The sequence below is a fragment of the Phocoena sinus genome, chromosome 2 (genome assembly GCF_008692025.1).
Source record: "Phocoena sinus isolate mPhoSin1 chromosome 2, mPhoSin1.pri, whole genome shotgun sequence".
Classification (NCBI taxonomy): Eukaryota; Metazoa; Chordata; class Mammalia; order Artiodactyla; family Phocoenidae; genus Phocoena; species Phocoena sinus.
The window spans coordinates 136,862,568-136,885,789 of record NC_045764.1 but is presented as its reverse complement, the minus strand read 5'-3'; the positions used below and the strand labels follow the sequence as shown (position 1 = coordinate 136,885,789).

The following is a 23,222-nucleotide window of genomic DNA, read 5'->3' as shown; positions in this document are numbered from 1 at the left end:
ACTGAGTTGGCTCAAGTCCCCAGTCCGTGCTCCTAGCACTAGACTCAAGTTGCCCAACCTGCACTTTCTCATTCAGCAATGGGGCCAGGGTCACTTTTCAAGGTGCCTTCCAAATTTAGGTGGACACGGGGCCAGTCTTACTCAGCCACTGGGTTAATTCGGCGAGGGGGTGGTGGCGGCGTGGGGTGGAAACAAATTGACGGTTTGTTGGGTTCATCTAGTTAAAGAAAGAAAGATAAGAAGGGGGAGGAGGAGGTCGAATTCATAGGTTGGAATATTTGTGCTCTTCCTGAGCTTCGAAAACTATTTGCCCGCAAAACAACTGTAAAAGAACCGTTCTTGAGATTATAAATGCTGTAACTACCGTACCAACAGGAGTATCGCCAAGTGCTTAAGTCATCCACGCCGTCTGTTCTTACTGCAACCCCTTATTAGGAGCAAAACCTGGGCAGCGATCGCCGGGCTGGGCGCTGGGCCGGCATTGCCCACGCCCAACGCGCGCAGCCGAGGGGCGGCTCCCGGCCGGCGGGGAGCCGGTCTGGGCGCACCTGGCCACTCCTCCCTTCTGCCGGCTCTCTGGGCGGGCCCGGGCCGGGGGCGGGCGCGGCGGCGGCGGAGGCGGCGGCGCTGAGGCACGACCGCTGCCGCGCGGCTTAAGACGAGGGCGGTGGCTCTGTTGGTCTGTCGGCCTTCGTCCTACGTAGCAGGGCGCGCGTGGCCGCGATGAGCTGGGACCTGCTGCTCTGGCTGCTGGCGCTGTGCGCGCTGCTCGCTCTCGTGGTGCAGCTGCTACGCTTCCTGCGGGCCGACGGCGACCTGACCCTGCTCTGGGCCGAGTGGCAGGGGCGACGCCCAGGTGAGGATCCGCAGCCGCCTTTCCGGAGTGGGAGGCCGGGCTTCGTGCGGTCCGATTTCCGCTGCCTTTGCGTCCCTCGCGAAGGGTGGCGTGGAGCTTCCGGGAAGCGAGGCTGCGGTTCGGGGAGGAAGGGGCCGGGGCCTTTTGTCTTCTGTCCTGGTCCATATGGACTTCCCTGGTTGCCATAGTAAGAGAGCATTGTGGGGCGCCCACAGATCTCAGAATTCTCAACCCCGCTCCCAGGGATTCAGATGCAGCGTGGGAGGACAATACTTTGAGAAAGTGCGTTCGTAAAGGTGACTCCTTTTGAGGCTACTTTGTGCGGTTGTTTATCTGCCATTTCTCACTCTACTCAGAGTAGCGAAATTAAATTTAAGGTAATCCAGAATCACCCACATACCTGCTTACTCATTGGGATAAAAGTATAACCATAGAAAGAACTGGATTGGCGTTTTGCCTGGAGGAAGATCATTACTGGCATACTAAAAGGCGTTCTGCCTGTCTCACTTTTATCTTTGCCCTGCTTAATATTTGATGGTCGTTTACTAAACGCATTCTATGTGCTAAGCACTGGGCTAGGCCCTTTTCACACATGACAGGTCACCTTTTCAGTGACTCTTAAGCTTATTTTCCAGATAGGGAAACTAATGCTCAGAGAAATTTAATAGACTGCCCAGAGCTAGGCTTTGGATCTGTAAGGGCCAGGAGGGAAGTGGGATTTCCCTGGACCTAGTTTCCTGTATGAAACTATCCAAATTATGTGAGGAGGTTTGCTTGGAAGTGATAACTAGTATGCTTTAAAAATGGAGCCAGGCATATACCCTGAGAAAACCATAATTCAAAAAGAGACATGTACCCCAATGTTCGTTGCAGTACTATTTACAATAGCCAGGAGGACATGGAAGCAACCTAAATGTCCATTGTCAGATGAATAGATAAAGAAGATGTGGCACATATATGCAATGGAATGTTACTCAGTCATAAAAAGGAACGAAACTGAGTTATTTGTAATGAGGTGGATGGACCTAGAGTCTGTCATACAGGGTGAAGTAAGTCAGAAAGAGAAAAACAAATACCGTATGCTAACGCACATATATGGAATCTAAATAAAAGGTAATGATGAACCTAGTGGCAGGGCAGGAATAGAGATGCAGATATAGAGAACGGACTGTAGGACACGGCGTGGCGGTGGGGGGGCGAGGCAGGGTTGGGAAGCTGGGACGAAGTGAGTAGCACTGACATATATACCTTACCAGATGTAAAATAGGTAGCTGGTGGGAAGCTGCTGCATAGCACAGGGAGATCAGTTCAATGCTTTGTGATGACCTAGAGGGGTGGGATAAGGAGGGTGGGAGGGAGGCTCAAGAGGGAGAGGATATGGGGATATATGTATACATATGGCTGATTCACTTTGTTGTACTGCAGAAACTAACACAACAGTGTAAAGCAATTATACTCCATTAAAACTGTTAAAAAATAAAAACCCAAAAACTGGAGCCAGGGAGGGAAGAGGAGCCATATCACTTACACAGGGGTGAGAATTGGTTCTTGGGGACAGAAAAAATTCTTAGATGGTACAATGTTTTATGCCCCTTCAAAGCTCATCTCTACCCAACAAAATATTATTCCTTAGTATTTCATTTTTCTTCTTGGGTTTTTGGGGGGTATAGCATGTGTAGGGCTGACATTGAGTTCATGGAAAATACATAACACATGTGAAAGATCAGGGCTACAGAACTATGGTAAATAGATGGCTGTGATTGGTAGACTTTCTCTTAGTCATTTGCTCCATCTCAACAGATGGAATGCATGTGCCTATTGGCTGCTTTGTGGATGTTTGTGTTTGATCCTCAGTGCTTTTGTGTTAAATTGGACTTTGAGAATTCCATAAAAATATCTTATATTTTATTATTCTATAAAAGTTATTCAACTGATAATGTCAAGTGCTGAAAAGGAAAAATGTTGACAATATCTAGCAGCTAGTTAAATGAAAAGTTATTTTAACATATCAAGTAAAAGTTAAGGTGGCTAAAGGTAATTTTTAAGAAATTCATTTAGTTTTTTCAGTGTCTTTTGCTGGAAAAGTATCAGTTTTGAAGGGTTTTTTAATACATTTAATTACTTTTCTATTATTATGTAGCTGTATAATTTGCCAATTTACATATGTAATATAATACATTACAATTTAAGTAAATACATTACAAGTTATTTAGCAAAATAACTTTTGTAAGTTTACAGTTGTAAAGTTAAATGTTAATAGCTTTTAAATTTTAACTTAACTTTTAATTTTTAAATTTCACCATTCTTAAACCTGCATTGACTGAAGAGTAAACTTTATAGAACTCCTTTTATGTATAAAGCAAGATAAATATATGTAAATACATAAGCAGATGTACAGTATATCTGTGAAATTAAAATGTCTTGGAGGAGTTATTAGGAAAAAATGACTAAAAAGACATTTAGGGGCTGGGGGTGGGGGTGAGGTGATAATGAAAAAAAGTTAAAGGAACATGAAGATAGACTCAAGTTCCCAAAACAGCTCAGCCTGCAAAGATGGGTAGACTCTTTGAAGGTTAAAAAAAAATTATCCTCTTTTTCTTCTCTATAGGTTTATTACTTTTTGTCACTTTAAAAAATAGACAATATACTCACATAAGGCAAATTTAAAAAATACAAAGGGATGTATGGTGACAAGTAAAGCTCTCTTCCACCCTTGTCTCCCAGCCACCCAGTATGCCTCTTTGGAGGCAACCACCATTTCCTGCCTTTTATGTATCCTTCTGGAGATAGTCTCTGCATTTCCAAGCATGTATCTCACATGGTGAAATTTAAGAGTGACTAATTTTAGTTATTGCATGTAGATGCAGAAAAATCCATGGCACCAGTCCAGAGTAGGAAAAGTCTCAACAGCAGCACATGTGAGGAAGACTCAGATTTTAGTTGGCCGTAACCTCAATGTGAGTCAACTGTGAAGTGCCAGAAAAGATTAGGCAATCCTGGGAGATGTTTAGTGTCTGATGGAACAAACTGCAAACAACAGCAGGTGTCTTCTGAATACCTGCTTGTGTTGGCCTCTGTGCTGGGCACTGGGGACACAGCAGTGACTGAGCCAGCCACTGCCTGGGCCCTCACGGAGCCTCCCTTCTGAGGGACAAGGGAAGCGATTTAGTCATGTCACCTTGCTCTGAACTGTCCAGACCCCATGGGAATCCTGTGTCCTGCTCTGGCCAGCTCCTTTCAGTAGGAACATTGACCAGCTGGAGCTTGTGCAGAGGGTATGAGCAGAAGAGTGAGGAAGTCGGATGCCATGTCATCTGAGGGAAGGTAGCAGAAATTGGAGGTGTTTAGCCTTAGAGAAGCAAGAGATGAAAGGACGTAGGGAGGACATAACAGCTGTCTTCAAATAAATGAGACACTGTCATGTGCAAAACAGGCTTGATTTATTCTTCCTGACACCACAAGGCAGAACTGCTGCCAATGGCTGCTGGTCCATAGAAGTTAAAAAGTTATCAGTATAAGAAAGAATCCCTGAACCCCTTAAATGATTAGACTGGCCTTAAAAAGGAACCGGTGCCTCAGAGATAACTAGCTTACTCTTCCTGTGAGGAAATTAAGTAGCTCCTAGTCAACAGCCTGAGGGGAGAATTCTGAAACTGGGTTGAGGGTTGAACTCTAAGTGTCCTTCCAACTCCAAGAATCTGCTTTCAGAAGCTCTTTAGGGGAGGCCAGTTATGTATGCCAGATTCTGTTGAATTGTTAAACAAAAGTTGGTGCTGAATAAAAAAGTTTTCTTCTCCAGAGTGGGAAGAAGGGTGCCAGAACTGCAGGTGTACTAAGGTAAATGTGAGCCTGCGGGTTTTCATTGTTGCCTTTAAATAATGTTTGCATATTGGTATACAAATGAAGAAATCTTTGTTAGTTCTGTGCTAGTTAGTAAATAGTTACAAACAAATTATATTCACCTTGGAGTCTTGTGTATTAAAGAACTTTGGAACAATGAGTCGTCAATGAATGACTATCTGAATATACATTCTGCTATTCCTGATAAAGTCCTTCAGGAAGGTTGCTCAGTTGAGCCTTTCCACAAAAGTACATCAGATGTGGGAGTTCCCTGGTGGTCTAGTGGTTAGGACTTGGAGCTTTCACTGCCATGGCCCAGGTTAGGGAACTGAGATCCTTCAAGCTGCAGCCAAAAGAAAAAAAAGTACATCAGATGATAGGAAAGCATTGTAGCCAAGACACAGTATTTGGGATGTTTCTGTCCTTACTTCAGATATTTACATGACACCTCTTTCCTGAGGACATTTTCTTGAATGGCTAAGATAGTTGGGTTCTAAGATATTGATCTTATTAAAACGTGTTCAGTGTAGGCTAGTGATCAGAGTGTGGGCTTTGGAGCTAGATATACCTGGACTCCTATCCTAGTTCTGCCAGGGTTCTTGGGTGTTTATTCAACAGTGATTTATGGAGTGCTTTCTCTATGCGAGTCTCTGTGCAATGCACTGAGGACACAGCAATGAATAAGGGAGTCATGGTTCTAGTCTTAAGGAAATTTACAGTCTAGTGCTGTAAATTAATCTCTGTAAACCTCAGTTTCCTTTTCTATAAAACTGAGATAATTCTTGTTTCATAAGGTCCTTGTGAGGGTTTTCATATGGTAATATGTTTAAGCACATAGGAAGCAATGAAAAAATGTTAAGCCATTAAAGTTAGTAACCCCATTGCCCCTGGCTGGAGAAATAACAACATACAATGTGTTTTGCTGCCAAAAAGTCCATTTGTTAATCAATTTTAGCAACAATTACAGTTGACATTTTATTAAGCACTGAGTATGTGTCACACACTGCTCTGAGTGCTTTACATGTTTTGACTCATTTCTCTCAACAGTCCTATGAAGGACTGTTCAGTTTTCCAGGTTTGGAAAATTAAGGCACCGAGTTCTCACATGGGAGCATTTCATTGCTGTGTGTGACACAGCTGGAACTTGAGCGGATAGTCTCCAGAGCTTGTACTGATTACCCGCCAGTTAGGTTTTAGAATTGTTTGACTAAAACAGTAAACTAGTTTCCTGATTTTAACTTTTCTCATCTAAAATCAGCAATGTGTATCTTAAATAAAACCTTGTTTGCTATTTTTGATAAATAACACATTTTAATAAACAAGGCACACAGGAACACTGCACTACAGTGACTCTACGGATTCAGATGGACGGTGGCTATCGTGTGCTTCAGTGCAAATAAGTTTTTCACTGGAGAATAAACCGCTCATCATTGCTTTATTTTACATTTTTACAATCTTTAACAAGATGATACTTGGGCAAGCAGAGTACATTTCATTGCTCATATGTATTTCTTCTTGGGTGAACTACTAGATTCTTCTAAGATGAAAGCTCAGGCATTTGGGGGGCACTAAAAACCTTTAGTTGATAGGCATCAGATATGATTGACAAATGGGGAAAACATGACTTTAAAAATCCAGGGTGATTTTACCATACCCTAGAGTAGAACTTGGTATATTCAGATTTGCAAGAAATTAGAATAATAGAATTGAAAACTGGATGGGACTTTCAGTGATTATCTTATCTGAATCCCTCATTTATGAATAAGGAAAGTGAGAATGTGAATCCAGATACTTTCTATTTACTTACCCTTACTTTTCTTGATCAAATATACAGATAAATAGAGTCTTAGAGTCAGACCATGGAGTTATACCTTGAAGTAAAGTCTGGAAAACTCACCAAGAGTCTAGAATACACAAAATAACATGTTGATAACTGCTACTAATATGATTTGTAGCACTAAGTAGGAAGTGTTTTCTTAGGATATTTAATTAAAAAAAGTTAAACCACTTTATTGAGGTATGATTATAAGAAACTGTCCATATTTAATGTATACAACTGGATGAGTTTGGGGATAAGTATACACCTGTGAGACCATCACCACAATCAAGGCTGTAAACATAGGATATTTAAATTTTTAAGCGCCACACATTATGTCTTCATATTCAGTGATATTGTTTAAAACTACTTTTTTCCTTTGGTTAATCTTTGATTTATGGATGTAACCCATAGCTTATTTTCTCCCCTCAATCCCCACTCCTTTTTCAATAGAATGGGAGCTGACTGATATGGTGGTGTGGGTGACTGGAGCATCAAGTGGGATTGGTGAAGAGCTGGCTTACCAGCTGTCCAAACTAGGGGTTTCTCTTGTGCTGTCATCCAGAAGAGTGCATGAGCTGGAAAGGGTGAAAAGAAGATGCCTTGGTAAGTAAATCTAAAAGAGCAGCAGTGCTTCCTAGAAGTAAATCAGAACCCAAAGTCAAAATTTGGGAATTTTAGAGAGAAGAGGGGGATTCTCCTGGGCAGTGGACTCTGTTTCTAAATGCTCTACGTGCTTTGATCCAAGTCCTCTTCCTTTTGTCATCTCTTAGTTAGCTGGCCTGGCCTTTTTCTTCTCTTTTTCTGCCACATTTCTACTTTTGTTTTTGACACTGGTTCTTAGCATTAGGGAGTGACCATCAATTCTCTCAAATGCTAGTGGATTTTTACTGACCAAATAAATGTCTTACATTTTTGTCTTAAAGAAAGAACAGTTTGGTTCTTATGTATGATATACATGTATGTAACCAGAGAAATTTAATTGACATTTTGGTAAAACATCAGATATTAAAATCACAGGAAATGGTATAAGACTTTTGTTATCAGGAATAAACAGGAATAGAGTTAAATTTTTTTGCGGGGGGGCATGCCACACATGTGGGATCTTAGTTCCCGGACCAGGGATCGTACCCATGCCACTTTGCAGTGGAAGCACGGAGTCTTAATCACTGGACTACTAGGGAAGTCTCGGAATAGAATTAAGTTTGAAAAATGCAGCTTGAGGTAATATTTTTCATATATATAGGACAACAATGTTTTTGTCGGTTTGGGTTTTGGTGTAGTTATGTTCACAGTGAAAGCAGCCTCAAGTAATAGTTATTATTTCTCATGGGACATTTAGTATCTACACTGAAATAATTTTGAATTTTCCAGTAGACCATTTTTTGGGTCATTTACCTGTCATTCTTTAAAAATCTTTCTTTCACTTTGCTGATGGAACTAACCACCCAGAAACAGAGTTAGTTGCCAAGGCCACAAGCCCTCTTTCACGATATTGCTTTCAAAGGCTTCTTGTGTTTTTGAACTGGGCCATTTCTTAATGGCAGTTGCTCCTCCTCTGTTGAGACTTGCACTGGCAGAAATGAACCATAACAGCATTTCTTAGCTGGAGTAAGGCTGTTTCCTTTTGTCAGATCATTAGTACAAACTATTTCCTTTAAAAAACAGTTACTGTTTCACAATTTACTCCTTTGCCCATTAAGCCTTTACACCTCTTGTTTTCTCTACTTACTTGTTTTTCTTATTGAAACACAACCTTGTTGTATTTCAAGGTTATTCAAGGAAATTAGTTTCATTTGCTCTTTTGATTAACGGAAATAGAAAGGGCCATTACAGCACAACTTGTTTCTTGGTTGCGAATTTCAGGATTGTATCCTTTTCCTTGTTTGCCTCCTAGAAACCTTAGCCTCTGGAAGGAAGCTTCTATGTGTCATGGGACTGGAGGACTCAACTTATTGATTTTCAGCATAAAATTTTAAAAAATGTGTTTAAAAATCAAGTAGTGAACCTATCATATAACAGTTGTACAGATGTACCTCTGTACTTATAAAGAAATTGCTCTAAAATTTTTTGCTTCTTTTAGTTTGTAATATAATCTTGATTTCTTCCAGAGTCTGTTTCAATATTAGGCTGTATATATTCAAGCTGAAGAGAGGAATTCTACTTCCTGTGTACCCAGCTTTTTGTCCGATAATATGTTGCCATATCACCACCAGTCCTCTTCTTGGTCACTGAAAAGAACCTCATCCACAGGGCCACCCAGAAACGAGTTCATTGCCAAATGTGGTTGTAGGGTGGGTGTTAAATGTTAATGTAAATAGCACATGACTTCCACATTAATTTTTAAGTGTCTTTATTTAGAGAACGGCAATTTGAAAGGAAAAGATATACTCATTTTGCCCCTTGACCTGACTAACAGAAGTTCCCATGAAATGGCTACCAAAGCGGTTCTCCAGGAGTTTGGCAAAGTAAGTAGCATTTTGAGTGCATGAATCTTGCTTTGAAGTAGCTACAAAAGAGATTCCCATCTATGGTGCTGTCATTCAAAGGGCTTTAGGCAAATGGGTTCATGCAGTGTGATGAAGGCCCATGAGTTGGGCCTCTTAATCTCTGAGTCTGTGGCTTTATGTAATTAGAACTTTTCCTCCCTTAACAAATACTAACTCCTCCATGTAGAAAAGAAGCTAAAAATCCACTGTGCCTATTATTTTTGTGACACATTATTTTCCATAAAAAGTCATTTAAGTTGAGAATTTAGTTCCATAGGTGAATTCTGATTTTCATTTTATCTTTTTGATTGCTGACTTCTGGAAATATACCATCCTGTTCCATTGATTCATCAAGTTAACAATATAACCAGCCATCCCTGGGAATTCCAACAATACATTTACAGGTCATCTCTAAAGTGCCTCTTTTCTGATTTTCTTTAATTAGATTGACATTCTGGTCAACAATGGTGGAGTATCCCAGCGTTCTTTGTGTGTGGACACCAGCCTGGACGTCTACAAGGAGCTAATAGAGGTTAACTACTTAGGGACGGTGTCCTTGACAAAGTGTGTTCTGCCTCACATGATTGAGAGGAAGCAAGGAAAAATTGTTACTGTGACTAGCCTCCTGGGTATTATATCTGCACCCCTTTCTGCTGGATATTGTGCCAGCAAACATGCTCTTCAGGTAAGGCTGCCAAAACTGAACTCGGATAGAACTGACCTGAATGTGTATATGGGGCATATGGCCTTCACTGCAAGAGATCAACGGAACTGGGTAGTGATGTATGGAGACACAGAGAGACCCAAGGAGATCTCGGGTAGAAGACTTACCCAGAAGATGCTAAAAAAGACTTGAGCCTTACATGCCTCTTCCTAATTTAGCAAACATGTCTTGAGCACCTACACTGTGTCGTGCACTGTAACAGGTCCTGGGAGTATAAAGATGATAAGATATGATATGATCCCTGCCCTTGAAAACTGTATAGTCTAGTTGACATGTCACCCTTTACCTTATCCTCATTTCTAACACATCTTCATGGCAAATTTGGGGTCTGCTCCTTGTTTCTTCTACACACATTTCAGGATGTACTTGTCCTCATTTCTGTGACTTCTTTTTCCTTCCCCATTGTTGTTGGTGTTTATTTTACCTGAATTTCTAAATGTACATGCATGTCAGATGTAGGAACTGCCCACTGAATGATGAGCCCTGCATTTCATATCCCTACTGGGACTAGCCTTGACTCTGTTTACTCTGATTTCATTGGAAGAAGAAAATCTAGTTAAGGCAGAGTCTCCGAGAAAGCTTAATTTGGCTTGCATAATTTATGAGATGTGAATATTAGAAACGAATGAATTTTTAATGTTGGCTTAAGAGTGGATAAGAAATGTTACTAAAGTATAACATGGAGCAAATTAAATCGTAAAGCCAGTAGGAGAAGAATGATTAAGAAAGACAAATGATTTATAATTAATGCTGTTGAAGGTCAGTTTAAGTAGAATGTTTCACTGTTGGAATAATGAGATGCAATAGTTGAATGGTCATCAGTTTCATGAAAATTTGAAGCTTTGGTTCCTTAGGATCCTCTTTCTGCTGTGAAGAGCAGACAGTTGCAGAGTGATGAAATGAAATACGGGAGTGATGATTTCCTCATATTTGGTAATGGGGTATCATTTACTTCCTGCAGAGCAGTTGGGCAAGTCTCAGGCAGGCAGATGAGGGAAGTTGGCCACCCCATCTGTTTCACACTTAGTATCTCATAAGACATACAGGATGCTTTCAGTCAAACACAATATGAGTTGTCTGGCCTGCCCTCCAAGACTCACTGTTTTATTTTTGGATTTGATCATCTGATACCATGTGGCAGGTTGAGACTCCGGTTATACCAGTAGCTGAACACTGAGACCAGGAGGCTCTTTTTGAAGAGCACATTTCCTTCCCCGATACCCAGCAAGCTAGAGAGTGAACTTATTTGTCATTCAGAGGTTCACACACTATACTAGATGTGATTTCAAACAAGGAGAGGTTTTCGTGTCTGGTGGATTGGCTTTCATGGTGTCCTCTCCCCTCTTTTGCTTACAGTGGCAGAAGGTTAAGGGTGCAGGAGTTCATTCATGAAACCTTTTTTCCTGTCCATCAGTCAGGCACTGTATTAGTCTCTGACAGCGTGAACCCTCAAAGACCCTGTGTTTGTTAGGCATCAGCATTAAAGGCTGGTAACTGATGTTATTGGATCATAAATGAATGTACCCTGGGTTAGCTGCTTAGGCTTTTCAATTAATTCAGTTTATCACATTGTAGTCTTGGAATATTTCCTGATTTAGAGAGGAGATGAAGGGATGTAGATGTTTACTCCCTATTTGGTTTAGAAATGGGCAGTATCTTTTTTTTTTTTTTTTTGGGCAGTATCTTTTAAGTCTAGAGGGTCCAGCTTGTTTTTACAAAAGCCATTGAGTAAGCAATCATATTACATTTTTAACTAGCCGTGTACTCTCTTACTACCCCCAAAATATAAATCTTTGCTGAAACTAATTATCTATTCAAATAGTAATTGAAAAGGTTGAACTGCTCCTCTATGATAGTTTCGGTTTAGTACTAATCCCCGCTTGCTCCCCCTTGCCCCAACATCTGCACTTTAGGCCACTTTGAGGGAGAAAAAGAAACCCAGCCTCAGTGATGCTCAATGGAGAACATGCAACCCTTTTGGAGTGGGGAGCTGGCGACGACTGGGTGGGAGGGTGTATCAGACTCTCCAGGGGTAATCTCTCACTTATTCAGTGCTAAATCACTGGTGGCACGAGCTGCCACTGCCAATGCGGGGATGAACTATTCATACCTGGAAAGAGCTGAGAATGCCTCTTCTAGATTGCCTTCAGTCTTACACTTAAAAATGCCTCATCTTGCGTAATTACATTTCCTATCCTTTACTCAGGCATTTCAGAACATATTTTCTGCTGCTGTTGTCCTTCATAAAAAGTTGAAGAGGGGCTTCCCTGGTGGCGCAGTGGTTGAGAGTCCGCCTGCCAATGCAGGGGACATGGGTTCGTGCCCCGGTCCGGGAAGATCCCACATGCGGCGGAGCGGCTGGGCCCATGAGCCATGGCCGCTGAGCCTGCGCGTCCGGAGCCTGTGCTCCGCAACGGGAGAGGCCACAACAGTGAGAGGCCTGCGTATCGCAAAGAAAAAAGAAAAAAAAAAAGTTGAAGAAAAGTAATTCCATGCTATTAGTAAACATGAGATATGTGTCTGTATTTAATTTTACTTGCTTTTTTTGCCTTTTAGGGGTTTTTTAATACCCTCCGAATTGAACTTGCTACATACCCAGGTATAATAGTTTCTAACATTTGCCCAGGACCTGTGCAATCAAATATTGTGAAGAATGCCCTAACTGAAGAAGTCACCAAGGTAAAAATTTCTAGTTGGGGAATAATTTGAATGCTTTAGTAGTTATACACTGGCATCATATCACTATGCCTTAGGGTTTTCATGTTAGAATTGCTTATGAACTCTTTACAGAACTTAACTCAGCATTAGGAAAATGGTTAAGGTTAGCTGATAGGGCTTTGGCATCCAGTTTTAATAAAAGCTAAAGAAATTACTAAGATACTGCTAATAAGTAATCCACTATTAGGTGCGCTATCAGTATTTTAAAAACCCAGTTTTAATCAATTCACAAATTATAGCAACACTGAAAGGTTCTGTGTGGCTGAATTTTGGTACATTAAATCTTACTGGAATTTTAAAAAGGGATTATGGTGAAGGAGCTTAGAAAAAAGCTTGTTGAGTTTTACTAATTTTAGGTTAGCCTCACCCAGGCCTGTGCTTCCCTCAGCTCATAGATTACACATGTGATCTATCAAATGAATAGTGAATGTCTCATGAAGAATCCAATATCACTCACTAATACAAAAATCCCTCTAAAGGACATGAAATTTTCCTTCTTCTCCACTAATGTTTCTACTGAGATATAAATCTCTATATGTTTCTATGTAAATGTTTACATATACAGTTTACATTTTCACATTTTCTGTGGAGGCACTATGGTAAAATAGAATAAGCACTCTTATAGGAATCAAGGGACTTGGAATATAGAACTGGCTGCTACTAAATGATCTGTGTGAGCACAGATAAGTTACTGCCTTTCTGGGCCTCAGTTTATTTGTAGAATGGTAGTGGGTTAACTAGAGTAGCAGTACCAGATTTGTTCAATACCAAGAAACCGCTTTTATCTTCTTCCTCCATTTCATCCTCATGGACTCCATATTTTATAGAATTTCACTTGCTAAATGTATGTATTAATAATTTAAAATTTTTTACTAAGTGACATGGAATTATCATTAAGTACTTTAAGACGGTACAATTCTAATTAAAAGCAGAGAACTTTTATCTTGTAGTTAGCCTGCACAATCTTATCTGGTTAAGTGTATGAATTCCATTAGGCTTTTTGGAATATTACAAATAGCTTATAGGCACCCATTAGTACCTGTGGGGACTTCTAAGGGGCATGAGGCCACTTTAAAGGAGTCACTCAACTAGATGTCTTCTGGGTCCTTTCTAGCCTAAAAGTTCTGTGAGATAACTTGGATAAATACACATCCCTCACTAATTTTTCAAAATTTTCTTAGACTACAGGCAGCAATGCAGATCAGTCCCACAAGATGGCAGCCAGTCGTTGTGTGCAGCTGATGTTAATCAGCATGGCCAATGATTTGAAGGAAGTTTGGATCGCGGATCAGCCTTTTTTGTTAATGGCATATTTGTGGCAGTATATGCCAACCTGGGCTTGGTGGATAACCGACAAATTAGGGAAGAAAAGGATTGAGAACTTTAAGAATGGTGTGGTAAGACCGATTTATACATTTCTGAATACATATCCATCTTGTAGGAAAGTATGACATCTTCTAGTGCTTGAAAACTAACCTTCCACCAACCTCATGATATAAATAAAAAAGGTATAGAAAGTTTTCCATTACCCCATGCATATCTGTTGGTTTACTATAAATTACTACTGGTCTTGGAGAAAGTTTTCTACGAGGTAAAATCAAATCAAGGATTGCCATTTTTTCTTCTATACTTACTGTTTGGCTAGTGTATGGGCCAAAATGCTTTTTCTCTACCATGTGTCCCCACAAACTCCAACCCATCTTACTACAAGTGTCACCTCCTTGGGTTGATACCTGGCCTCCCCTCCCATTTCTCCCCAGGACTTGGTGTACCTCAGCCCTGTGCCTACCTCCGTCAAAGCACTTCCACACTATTAAAAGAGATGCACTCTTACATGTAGTGCTGGTTCCTTTGACTTTGTTCCAGAAGCACTTTGCACATCTGAGATGTGTCTAGGAAAATACGCTGATCGCTCATTCTTTCAGCACTCATTCTTCCAGAAAAGTAAGGCATGTTATAAACTATTTCTGAGAAAATTGTGACCGTCAAGAGTTTAATGTATAAACAGCACAGGATATGTAATGAGTTAAGCTAAAAATTATAGATCATATAGATATGATTATGCAAAGAAGCATTATTTCTGTGGATGGTTTTTACTGTTAAAGTATTTCTTTCAGTGATTACTACCTTCTTTTAGAAATGTTAGCAGGGATTGTATATAAGGAGAATTATAAAATGGGATCATACCATTTGTATCATTATATAACCTACCACTATTTAAGCAATCACAAATTGTTAGACATTTGTTCCAGCTTTTTGCAGGACGGTGAAAATGAATTAGTGAAAAAAGCAAAAAACAAAAGAAAACAAAATACTTAAAGAGACTTAAAGGTTATAAAACTTTCAGTATGCACTAACATGTCTAGAGCTTGAAAAATCATGAAGGGGGCTATTCATTTTCTACTAACTAGTTTGCTTTGGGCCAAAACATTTGTAAGTGTTTTGGTAACATTAAGTCCCAACACTGGGACTTGGTAGTGTGGGATGGTTCCGAAGGTAGAGCTTCATCAAATATTACATCTGAGTTTGAAATTTAGAGGACAGCAGATATAGTGGCATTGTGCCCAGTGATGGATAAGAGTTGAGAGGGAAAGGCCACCTTACTAAAGAGGTGACACAGCATCCTGGTTAAGAGCATGGAGCCTGGTGCCGGTCTACCTAGGTTGAAATTCCAGCTCTACCCCATACTCGTCCCATGACCCCAGGCAAGTTACTTCTCTCTCAGTCTCCCCATCTACAAAATGGAGACTACTGATACCACCTAGTCATAGGATTGTTATGGGGAGTAAATGAGTTAGTATGTGGAAAGCTCTTAAAACATAGCGTGGAGTGTTATGATTGTTAAGTATTAGCTGTTAATGCTTTTGTTTTGATGGCAGGAGGATATTCAGCAAACAGATAGTAAAGATCAAAGAGTTAAATAATATGGCAGAGAGAGAATGCATTATAGAAATAATTGTTTCAGAGGGCAAAGAAGAACTAGGGACTAGAGTTTCAGTCCCAGTGTAGCAGCTGTTCTTTCAGGAATGTCCATAAGAAGGATTTTTTTTTGTTTACAGAATACCTAACTGTAAGATATAAACATCACTCAGTAAATCTAGGCACTTCATTACATCTCACATTTGCTAAAAATAATGACCTCTCTCTTCCTACCAACATCTTTAAAATATTGCTTATTACGTGGTCTTACTGCTTTATCACTTTATGATAAACTGGGCATCCTTTCATTTCCCAAAACCATTTCTGAGATATACCTTATTCTTTACACAAAACCCTAGAAACTTTTAAAAGTTGTTCCTCTTTTTTTTTTTTTACTTAATTCTCTCCTCCTTGCTTCTTTCCTCCCCACTGTTATTTTGTATTGTATATATCCATCTCCTTACTGAAATTTGTTTATAAGCATCTAAGTTAAGAGATGCCAGTATTATCCCAAACTAAATGTACTTGTTGATAATACTTGAATTTGTTTCTGTCATTTAAGCTAGGAACATTATGTCTGGAACTTTGTTTTGATGAATTGTTATTAATTTTAGGCATAAAGAATTGCATTGAATTTTGTGTTATAATTTATGTCTTATTTAGTGCAAATTCTTGAAAGTGGTAAATGGATATCTTCCCAAATGAAATGTCACCTCTTAGAGACTGAGTTGCTTTGTTTTACTCTTTAAGCAATGTACTCAAAGTCCACAAAAGATTTTGAAGTTGTCTGTCAATTATTTTAATTCTAAAGACACTGTTCTTTGTATTTATTAAGGCAAGTCAGTGTAGGTATGACATGCTGATCCAGAAGAGTAATAATAGAAATTTCAGCATTTATGAAATGGCATAGTCAAATGCTAACAAATGACAGGGAAATAACTATGCTAAGCCCATTAGAGATATTTTTGTGTAGATCGATCTAGAATTTTGGCTATGATTTTTATTCTGACTTAAGCATTTGCCCAGGTTTTATAAGGATTCTCAACAGTGAATCATAATGATATAGCTCCTCAAAACAGAAGGAATTAATTGTCGAAAACCGGGGTAGAAAAGACTGATTCATGTTTCTGTCATTCTGTTATAGGATGCAGATTCCTCTTATTTTAAAATCTGGAAGACAAAATATCAGTGAAGGAGTACTTGCATTTTTCAAGCCAATGGAAAGAGAAACGGAAAACTTAACAACAGCAATTTTCTTATGCACTGAAGACTTATTTGTGATTTTACTTCTTAATAGATACAACTCTCCTTTCAACGTGTAATAAATGAGATTGCCAGGAGTCTTGCAATAAGGGTATTAATACACACTACATTCCTGGATTAAAGAGCATTTTAACATACTCTAGCATGTATGCTTAAAATCTAGGTTAGCAGAATGCCAACCAAAGAATTACAGTAATCCATTTAGCATAAATGCATGGAATATTACATGAAGCAGAGTGCTGGGGAATGGGCAGATATAAAGAAGTGTCTGAAATGGCATGCTTCCAAGGTGCTTACATTCTCTTGGAAGAGTTGACAGGTACAAATGACTGGAATTTGAAGCTGTAGGTAGGACTCATAGCAGCCATAATTTATTAAAAATCTATTATATGTCATTTGCTATACTGAGGTGCTTTGTAATTAGTTAATTCACTTATTTCTCATAACAGCCCTCTAAGGTAGGTGGTATTATCCACCTTAATAGATGAAGAAAGAAATGCCCAAAGCAAGTAGGTGTTACTTTCCCAAGGTCACAGAGCTCGTAAGGGGTAAAGCCTGGGTTAAACTGAGCTCAGGAAGATTCCATTGGCAACTTCTTATTATCATTAATTTTACTTTAATCTTTAGCACCTTATAGTAGAAAACATGCATAGGCCATAATAGAAGGGAGAAGAACAGGGGAAGAAAAACATGGTTCTTATGTATAAGCAGTTCACAGTTTACCTATAGACAAGGTAACACCCATAAAATAACTGGAATAGTTGGTGGAGAAGTTGGAGACCACCCGGGTGGCTATCTTTGGGAAATGGGGAAGGTGTAAATGGTGGAGTGATACCATGAGGTACAGCAAGTAAAAGCAATGGAATAAATGCATACATGGCAAGATGGATATATCCTAGAAGCGCGGTGATGAGTGAAGAAAGTAAATGATGACTGTAACAATTCTGTTTACATATACTTAAATTTATGTGCACAGAAGATAGTGCTCATTTTGTCCACAGGGGATCCCAGATAATGGAATTATTAAACACAGGCTTGAAAATGATGTTTGGTATATTTAAAGATATAAAACACAAGATTAAGAATCTCAGCAGCAACCTAAGTGTCCACTGATGAATAAAGAAGATGTTGTGTATTTATATACAATGTAATATTACTCAGCCATTAAAAAAAGAAATCTTGCCACTTGATACAACATGGATGGATCTAGAGGGTATTATGCTAAGTGAAATATGTCAAAGAAAAATACCACATGATCTCACTAATATGTGTAATTAAAAAAAAAGAAAACAAGGGCTTCCCTGGTGGCGCACTGGTTGAGTCCGCCTGCCGACGCAGGGGACACGGGTTCATGCCCCGGTCCGGGAAGATCCCACATGCCACGGAGCGGCTGGGCCTGTGAGCCATGGCCACTGAGCCTGCACGTCCGGAGCCTGTTCTCCGCAACGGGAGAGGCCACAACAGTGAGAGGCCTGCGTACCGCAAAAAAAAACAGACACACAGCCACAGAGAAAACATGGGTGATTATTGTGGGGTAGGGGGCAAAATAGGTGAAGGGGATTAAGAGGAAAAAGCCTCCAGTTATAAACCCCTGTGGGTTTGTTCCTATTGTCTGTTGTTTCTCTTGGATTTGGCTCATGTTGTCTTATCTCCTCAGGTGCTTTATTTTAGATGGTCCAACATAAATATGAAAAATTATAAAAATAACTTAAAAGATCCAGAGACGATGTACATTTGCTCTGGGTATTAGCTAGATACACTACAAATCCAGGGTCACCTTAATCCAGTTTTAGGGATTGAAAAGATTGAAAATGTATCTATTTTTTTTGTTCACCCTCTTTCTTTGGAGAGCCCTGGACTCCATTTTTTAACCCTCTAACTTAGTAGCAAGTCTGCCAAAAGTGTTATCTTCTCAGCCACCTCTTCCTTAATTGGCAAATATTCCTAGAAGAAAAGCAGCTCAAATGCTGAGCTCAGGTCTCTTAAGTTTCATTTTGCCTTGGATCTTGGTTGGTGATACAATTCTTCACTGTCTTCTTGGTTCTCTGATACCTTTGAACAGACTTAAAAATATTATTTTGCCCAGCTCTCCTAATTCTCTGTGAGATGTCTCATGTGAATTACCTAGGCAGTACTAAGGTAGAAGTCAGAAAAGCTGGTATTAGGGCAAGTTCAATCAGGTCAGATATTTTGAATATGTGAGACGGAGATAAATAGTTACATATACAGGTTCAGTGCTAAGAAGAGAGGTTGAGTACATGTATTTGAACATCATCGACTTATTGATATTTTAGGTCTTGGGAGTGAATGAGAATTGTCTGTGGTGAAATGTAGAGTAAGAAGAGGGGGCCTGAACCAGTTGTTAAGAAATTCCAAAATTTAGATGTCAGGTAGAAAAGGAAAAGCAGCAAAGGTGATTGAGAAGGAGTAGTCAGGGAGACAGGAAGAAAATGAAGATAATGTAGTGTCAGGGAAGCCCAAAAGAAAAAAATTCAAGGAGTTGTCAAATGTGTCAAATGCTACTTAGAGAACAAATAAGACGAGAATATAAAAGTAACTATAGTTGACTCTCGAATAGTGCTGGGGTTTTAAGCTGCATATAATTTAGAGTGGGCCCTCTGTATCCGTGGTTCCTCCTTATCTGTGGATTCAATCGACTTTGTATCTTATTATTTACTACTGAAAAAAATCCATGTACAAGTGGACCTGCACAGTTCAAACCCACATTGTTCAAGGGCCAGCTGTAGTTGGTTTGACAGTATGAAGGTAAACAATGACTTTAATAAAAACTTTTCTTATCTGGGGGGATAGTAGAGATGGAATCCAGACTGGAATGTTTTGACAAGTGAATGAAGATGAGGAAACTTGGCCATGAAAAGAAATGGAGGGACATGGCGGTAGTTTGAGAAAAATTCATGGTAAAGGGAAAGCATGGCTTGGCACTATTATAATACTGAAAATCTTTAAACAACTTAAGATGCCCACTATTTGGGGGACAGTCTAATAATTTGTCATATCTATCAATGTTATACAGTCATTAAAACTGATAACTAGTGTTTTTAATGATATGAGAAAATTTCCCTAGGTGACAAAAAGGTATATATATGTAATTTTCCAGCTAATAAATCTGTTACATAAATCATAAGCCTGAGATCTGAACTCAGATGTAACACCAAACCCTATCTTATTAACTATACTATATTGCTTCCCCCAAAATGACTTAACACACGAATCTCGTGAATTCATTAATTGAAATTAGTCCAAAAAGCTATCCTTTAACACTGCTGTATTGAACTGTTCCACTTAATAAAGGAGCAATAGTAATAAAAACCTAATTGGTACCTTTCAAATAATTTCAGTCATTACTAAAGAGAATGTATTACTGTACTACCTACTCAGGAGGCTACTACAGATTAAATAACGGGTACTACAGACGGAAATAAATAAGGTGTAGAGGAAATTCATGTCCCAAATGATGCGGATTCATTGTTCATCCTCCTTATAAGTACCTGTAAAAAGTTCTAAGCAGCAAAAGAGTGAAAATAAAAGCCTGATCACATTATGAAAAATTTTCTCCCATCTCTTTCTGCCTTTAGTTCAAACACCTTAAGACACTAGTAACTGGTAGTCCTACCGGATAAGTCGTTCTTCAGAAGCAGTATATTCAGTTGAAAAGAAATGCATGAGGAGCCAGATCTACAGAATGGCCTCTAACAGTCATAATCAGATTACCTTAATGTTGCTGATCCTGTGAGTATTCACATGATGAATGGGATGACCTTTTCCTTTCAAACATATCAAAAGGATACTTGGAAAAAAAAAGAAAGATTTTTTTGGAAGAGATTTTATTGAAAAGTTTTAAGGTTTCTGAATTGAAGTATATGAAAAGAAAATGAATAGATTATATGGAAACAGACCGTGTTAAATATTAAAATAAAATAGCACAAAGTTTGAAAATACTATAAAATTTAATATTTCAAATAAATATATATACATTATGTAACCTTCAGTAGGATCCATTATCTTGACTTAAAAACACTGATATGTGTATCTTTTAAGCATGTAAAAATTACATAGTTGTTGACTAAGGCCAGTCACTTATACATTTAAGAAAGCATTAAAAAATTCATATTATCTTACACAAATGTTTTATATTTACCAAAGCCTACCACACTCAATAGGGCACAAATATTGGCCAACTAATTTTAACTTTTATGTTAGACATAAAGTTGTTGTTTTAAACCATTAAGTTACCTAAGAGAATCAACTTTATAGAGCTTAGCTTTTCTTAGGCATCTGACTTGTGGGAGGAGAGAGAGAAGTCCAGTGAAGTTATGAGGAATCATATTGTTAATTTTCTAGACATCTCATTTGCTCACAATACAAGTTAAAATGGGTTCTAAAACAAATGTATATGGAGAGGTTTTGAAGAATAAATTGGATATCCCAGGGGAGGATCAGCCGCTTGTACTGTAAGATTTCTTAAAAGTAGTGGATGAGCTTGTATACTATAACGTTCCTCATCATCATTGGTGGCATAAAGCAATTCCCATGAAAGATTGGCCCACTGACCTCTAACAGCTTCAGCATTTAACTTCCCAACTTGGATCAATAATTCTTGAAGGGTAAGTACTCTCCCAGTGTAAACTCCCTGTAAAGAATAAACGAGGTGGGAGGGAAAGCAAAAGAAAAGAGATTATATTCAGGCCTTTATTTATAAAATTAGAGAAAAATTCCATTGTAGTTAGGCAAACTTAAACAGAAAGTAGTGTATCAAAATGTACACGAGTTGCTTGTCTTCAGAATCAAGAATCACATCTATCTGATTGCTCTCCAAATAAGTGCAAGAGAAAAAAATTTCCTGATAGCCACTGCACTCACTTCTCTTTACTTTCCTCTCTATTCCCTCATCTCATCTGGCCTCAGCAATGCATAAGTCATAAATACTAGTCAGTGAACAATCATCCAATAGGCTCTTTTCAAAAGCAGCTTTATTGAGATATAATTCACATTCCATATAATTTACTGATGTGAAATATATAATTCAATGACTTTTTAGTATGTTCAGATACGTACAACTATCTCCACAACTGCAGAATATTTTCATGACCTCAAAAAGAAACCTTGTACTCTTTAGCTATTATCCTCCTATCCCTTAATTTCCCCAGTCATTAGCAACCACTAATATATTTTCTAATCTAATGTATTGATTTGCCTCATCTTGGAAATTTTACATGAATGGAATCATGTGTTTTTTTGTGACTGGCTTTAATTCAGCGTGTTTTCAAGGTTGATTCATGTTGTAGCATGTATCAAGTAAATTCACTCCTTTTTATGGCCAAATAATATTCCATTGAATGAATATACCACTATTTGTTTATTCATTCATCAGTTGATGGACAGTTGGGTGTGTCCATCTTTCAGCAATTATGAATAATGCTGCTATATTTGAATTTTCATGTGGATTTATGTTTTCATTTATCTTGGGTATATAGGAGTGGAATTACTGGATCATATGGTAACTCTATGTCTAGTTGAGAAAAGGCCAGAATGTTTTCCGAAGTGGTAGTACCATTTATATTTCTGCCAGCACTGTATCAGAGTTCCAATTTCTCCATATCCTCACCAATGCTTATTATCTAACTTTTTGATTTTAGACATCCTACTATGAAGTGATGTCATTGTGGTTTTGACTTGCATTTTGCTGATGATGAATGATGTTGAGCATCTTTTCATGTGCTTATTGTTCCATTTGTATATTTCCTTTGAAGAAATGTCTATACAATCCTTTGTTATTTTTAAATTGGGTTAAGTTATGCTATTTATGGTCTAGCCCTCTAGTATATTTTTCATTTAGTTCTTTTTTATAATTTCTATCTCTATTGATATTCTTTCTCTATTTGATGTCAGAGTGTCATCATACCTTCCTTTACCTCCCTTTTTAAATTGAAATATAATTGACATATTAGTTTCAGGTGTACAACATGATTCAATATTTGGATATATTGTGAAATAATCACAATAAGTCTAATTAACATCCATCACTTCTTGAGATGAGAACTTTTATGATCTACTCTCTTAGCAATGTAACAATATACAATCACTATTATTAACCACACTGTGCATTGCATCCCCAGGTCTTATTTATTTTGTAACTGGAAGTTTGTACCTTTACCAATTGCACCCACTCCCACCCTCTGGCAACCACCAATCTTTTCTCTGTGTCTGTGAGTTTGGTTTTTTTCTTTTTAATTTTTTAGATCCCACAGATAAGTGAGATCAAATGATATTTATCTTTGTCTGACTTATTTCACTTAGCATAATACCCTTAAGGTTTATCCATTTTGTCACCAATGGCAAGATTTCCTTTTTTATGGATGAATAATATTCCTCTGTGTGTGTGTGTGTGTGTGTGTGTGTGTGTGTGTGTGTGTGTATTTTCTTTATCCATACATCTGTAGGTATACGGGTTATTTCCATGACTTTGCTATTAAAAATAATGCTGCATTGAACATGGGGGTACAGGTATGGTTCTGAATTAGTATTTTCATTTCCTTTGAATAAACATTAAAAATTGAAATTGCTGGATCATATGGT

The 23,222-nt window shown here is 38.6% G+C and overlaps 2 protein-coding genes across 5 annotated transcripts in view; one reads left to right on the top strand and one right to left on the bottom strand.

The window, feature by feature from the left end:
• The first annotated feature begins 494 nt into the window (after positions 1-494).
• On the top strand, positions 495-16,731 carry DHRS7 (dehydrogenase/reductase 7). The gene is made up of 7 exons (XM_032621110.1): positions 495-856; positions 6,966-7,118; positions 8,874-8,980; positions 9,447-9,686; positions 12,282-12,404; positions 13,625-13,840; positions 16,507-16,731. Exons 1-7 carry the CDS (start codon positions 724-726, stop codon positions 16,552-16,554), a joined length of 1,020 nt encoding a protein of 339 aa, XP_032477001.1. The 5' UTR covers positions 495-723; the 3' UTR covers positions 16,555-16,731.
• A 1,306-nt stretch (positions 16,732-18,037) lies between these two features.
• PCNX4 (pecanex 4) overlaps positions 18,038-23,222 on the bottom strand; it is a 45,015-nt gene continuing 39,830 nt past the window's right edge. For 3 of the 4 annotated variants that reach the window (XM_032621106.1, XM_032621107.1, XM_032621109.1), the window contains one exon: positions 18,038-21,276. In XM_032621106.1, coding sequence (XP_032476997.1) covers positions 21,025-21,276 — 252 coding nt within the window. In that variant the 3' untranslated portion in view covers positions 18,038-21,024. The remainder of the gene's footprint in view (positions 21,277-23,222) is intronic. The other variant, XM_032621108.1, reaches the window with a different exon arrangement.

Coding starts and splice junctions, on each gene's coding strand:
- DHRS7 (XM_032621110.1), top strand. CDS start 724: ATGAGCTGGGACCTGCTGCTCTGGCTGCTGGCGCTGTGCGCGCTGCTC. Junction 9,687..12,281: donor CCAGCAAACATGCTCTTCAG/GTAAGGCTGCCA, acceptor TTTGCCTTTTAG/GGGTTTTTTAATACCCTCCG. Junction 13,841..16,506: donor AGAACTTTAAGAATGGTGTG/GTAAGACCGATT, acceptor ATTCTGTTATAG/GATGCAGATTCCTCTTATTT.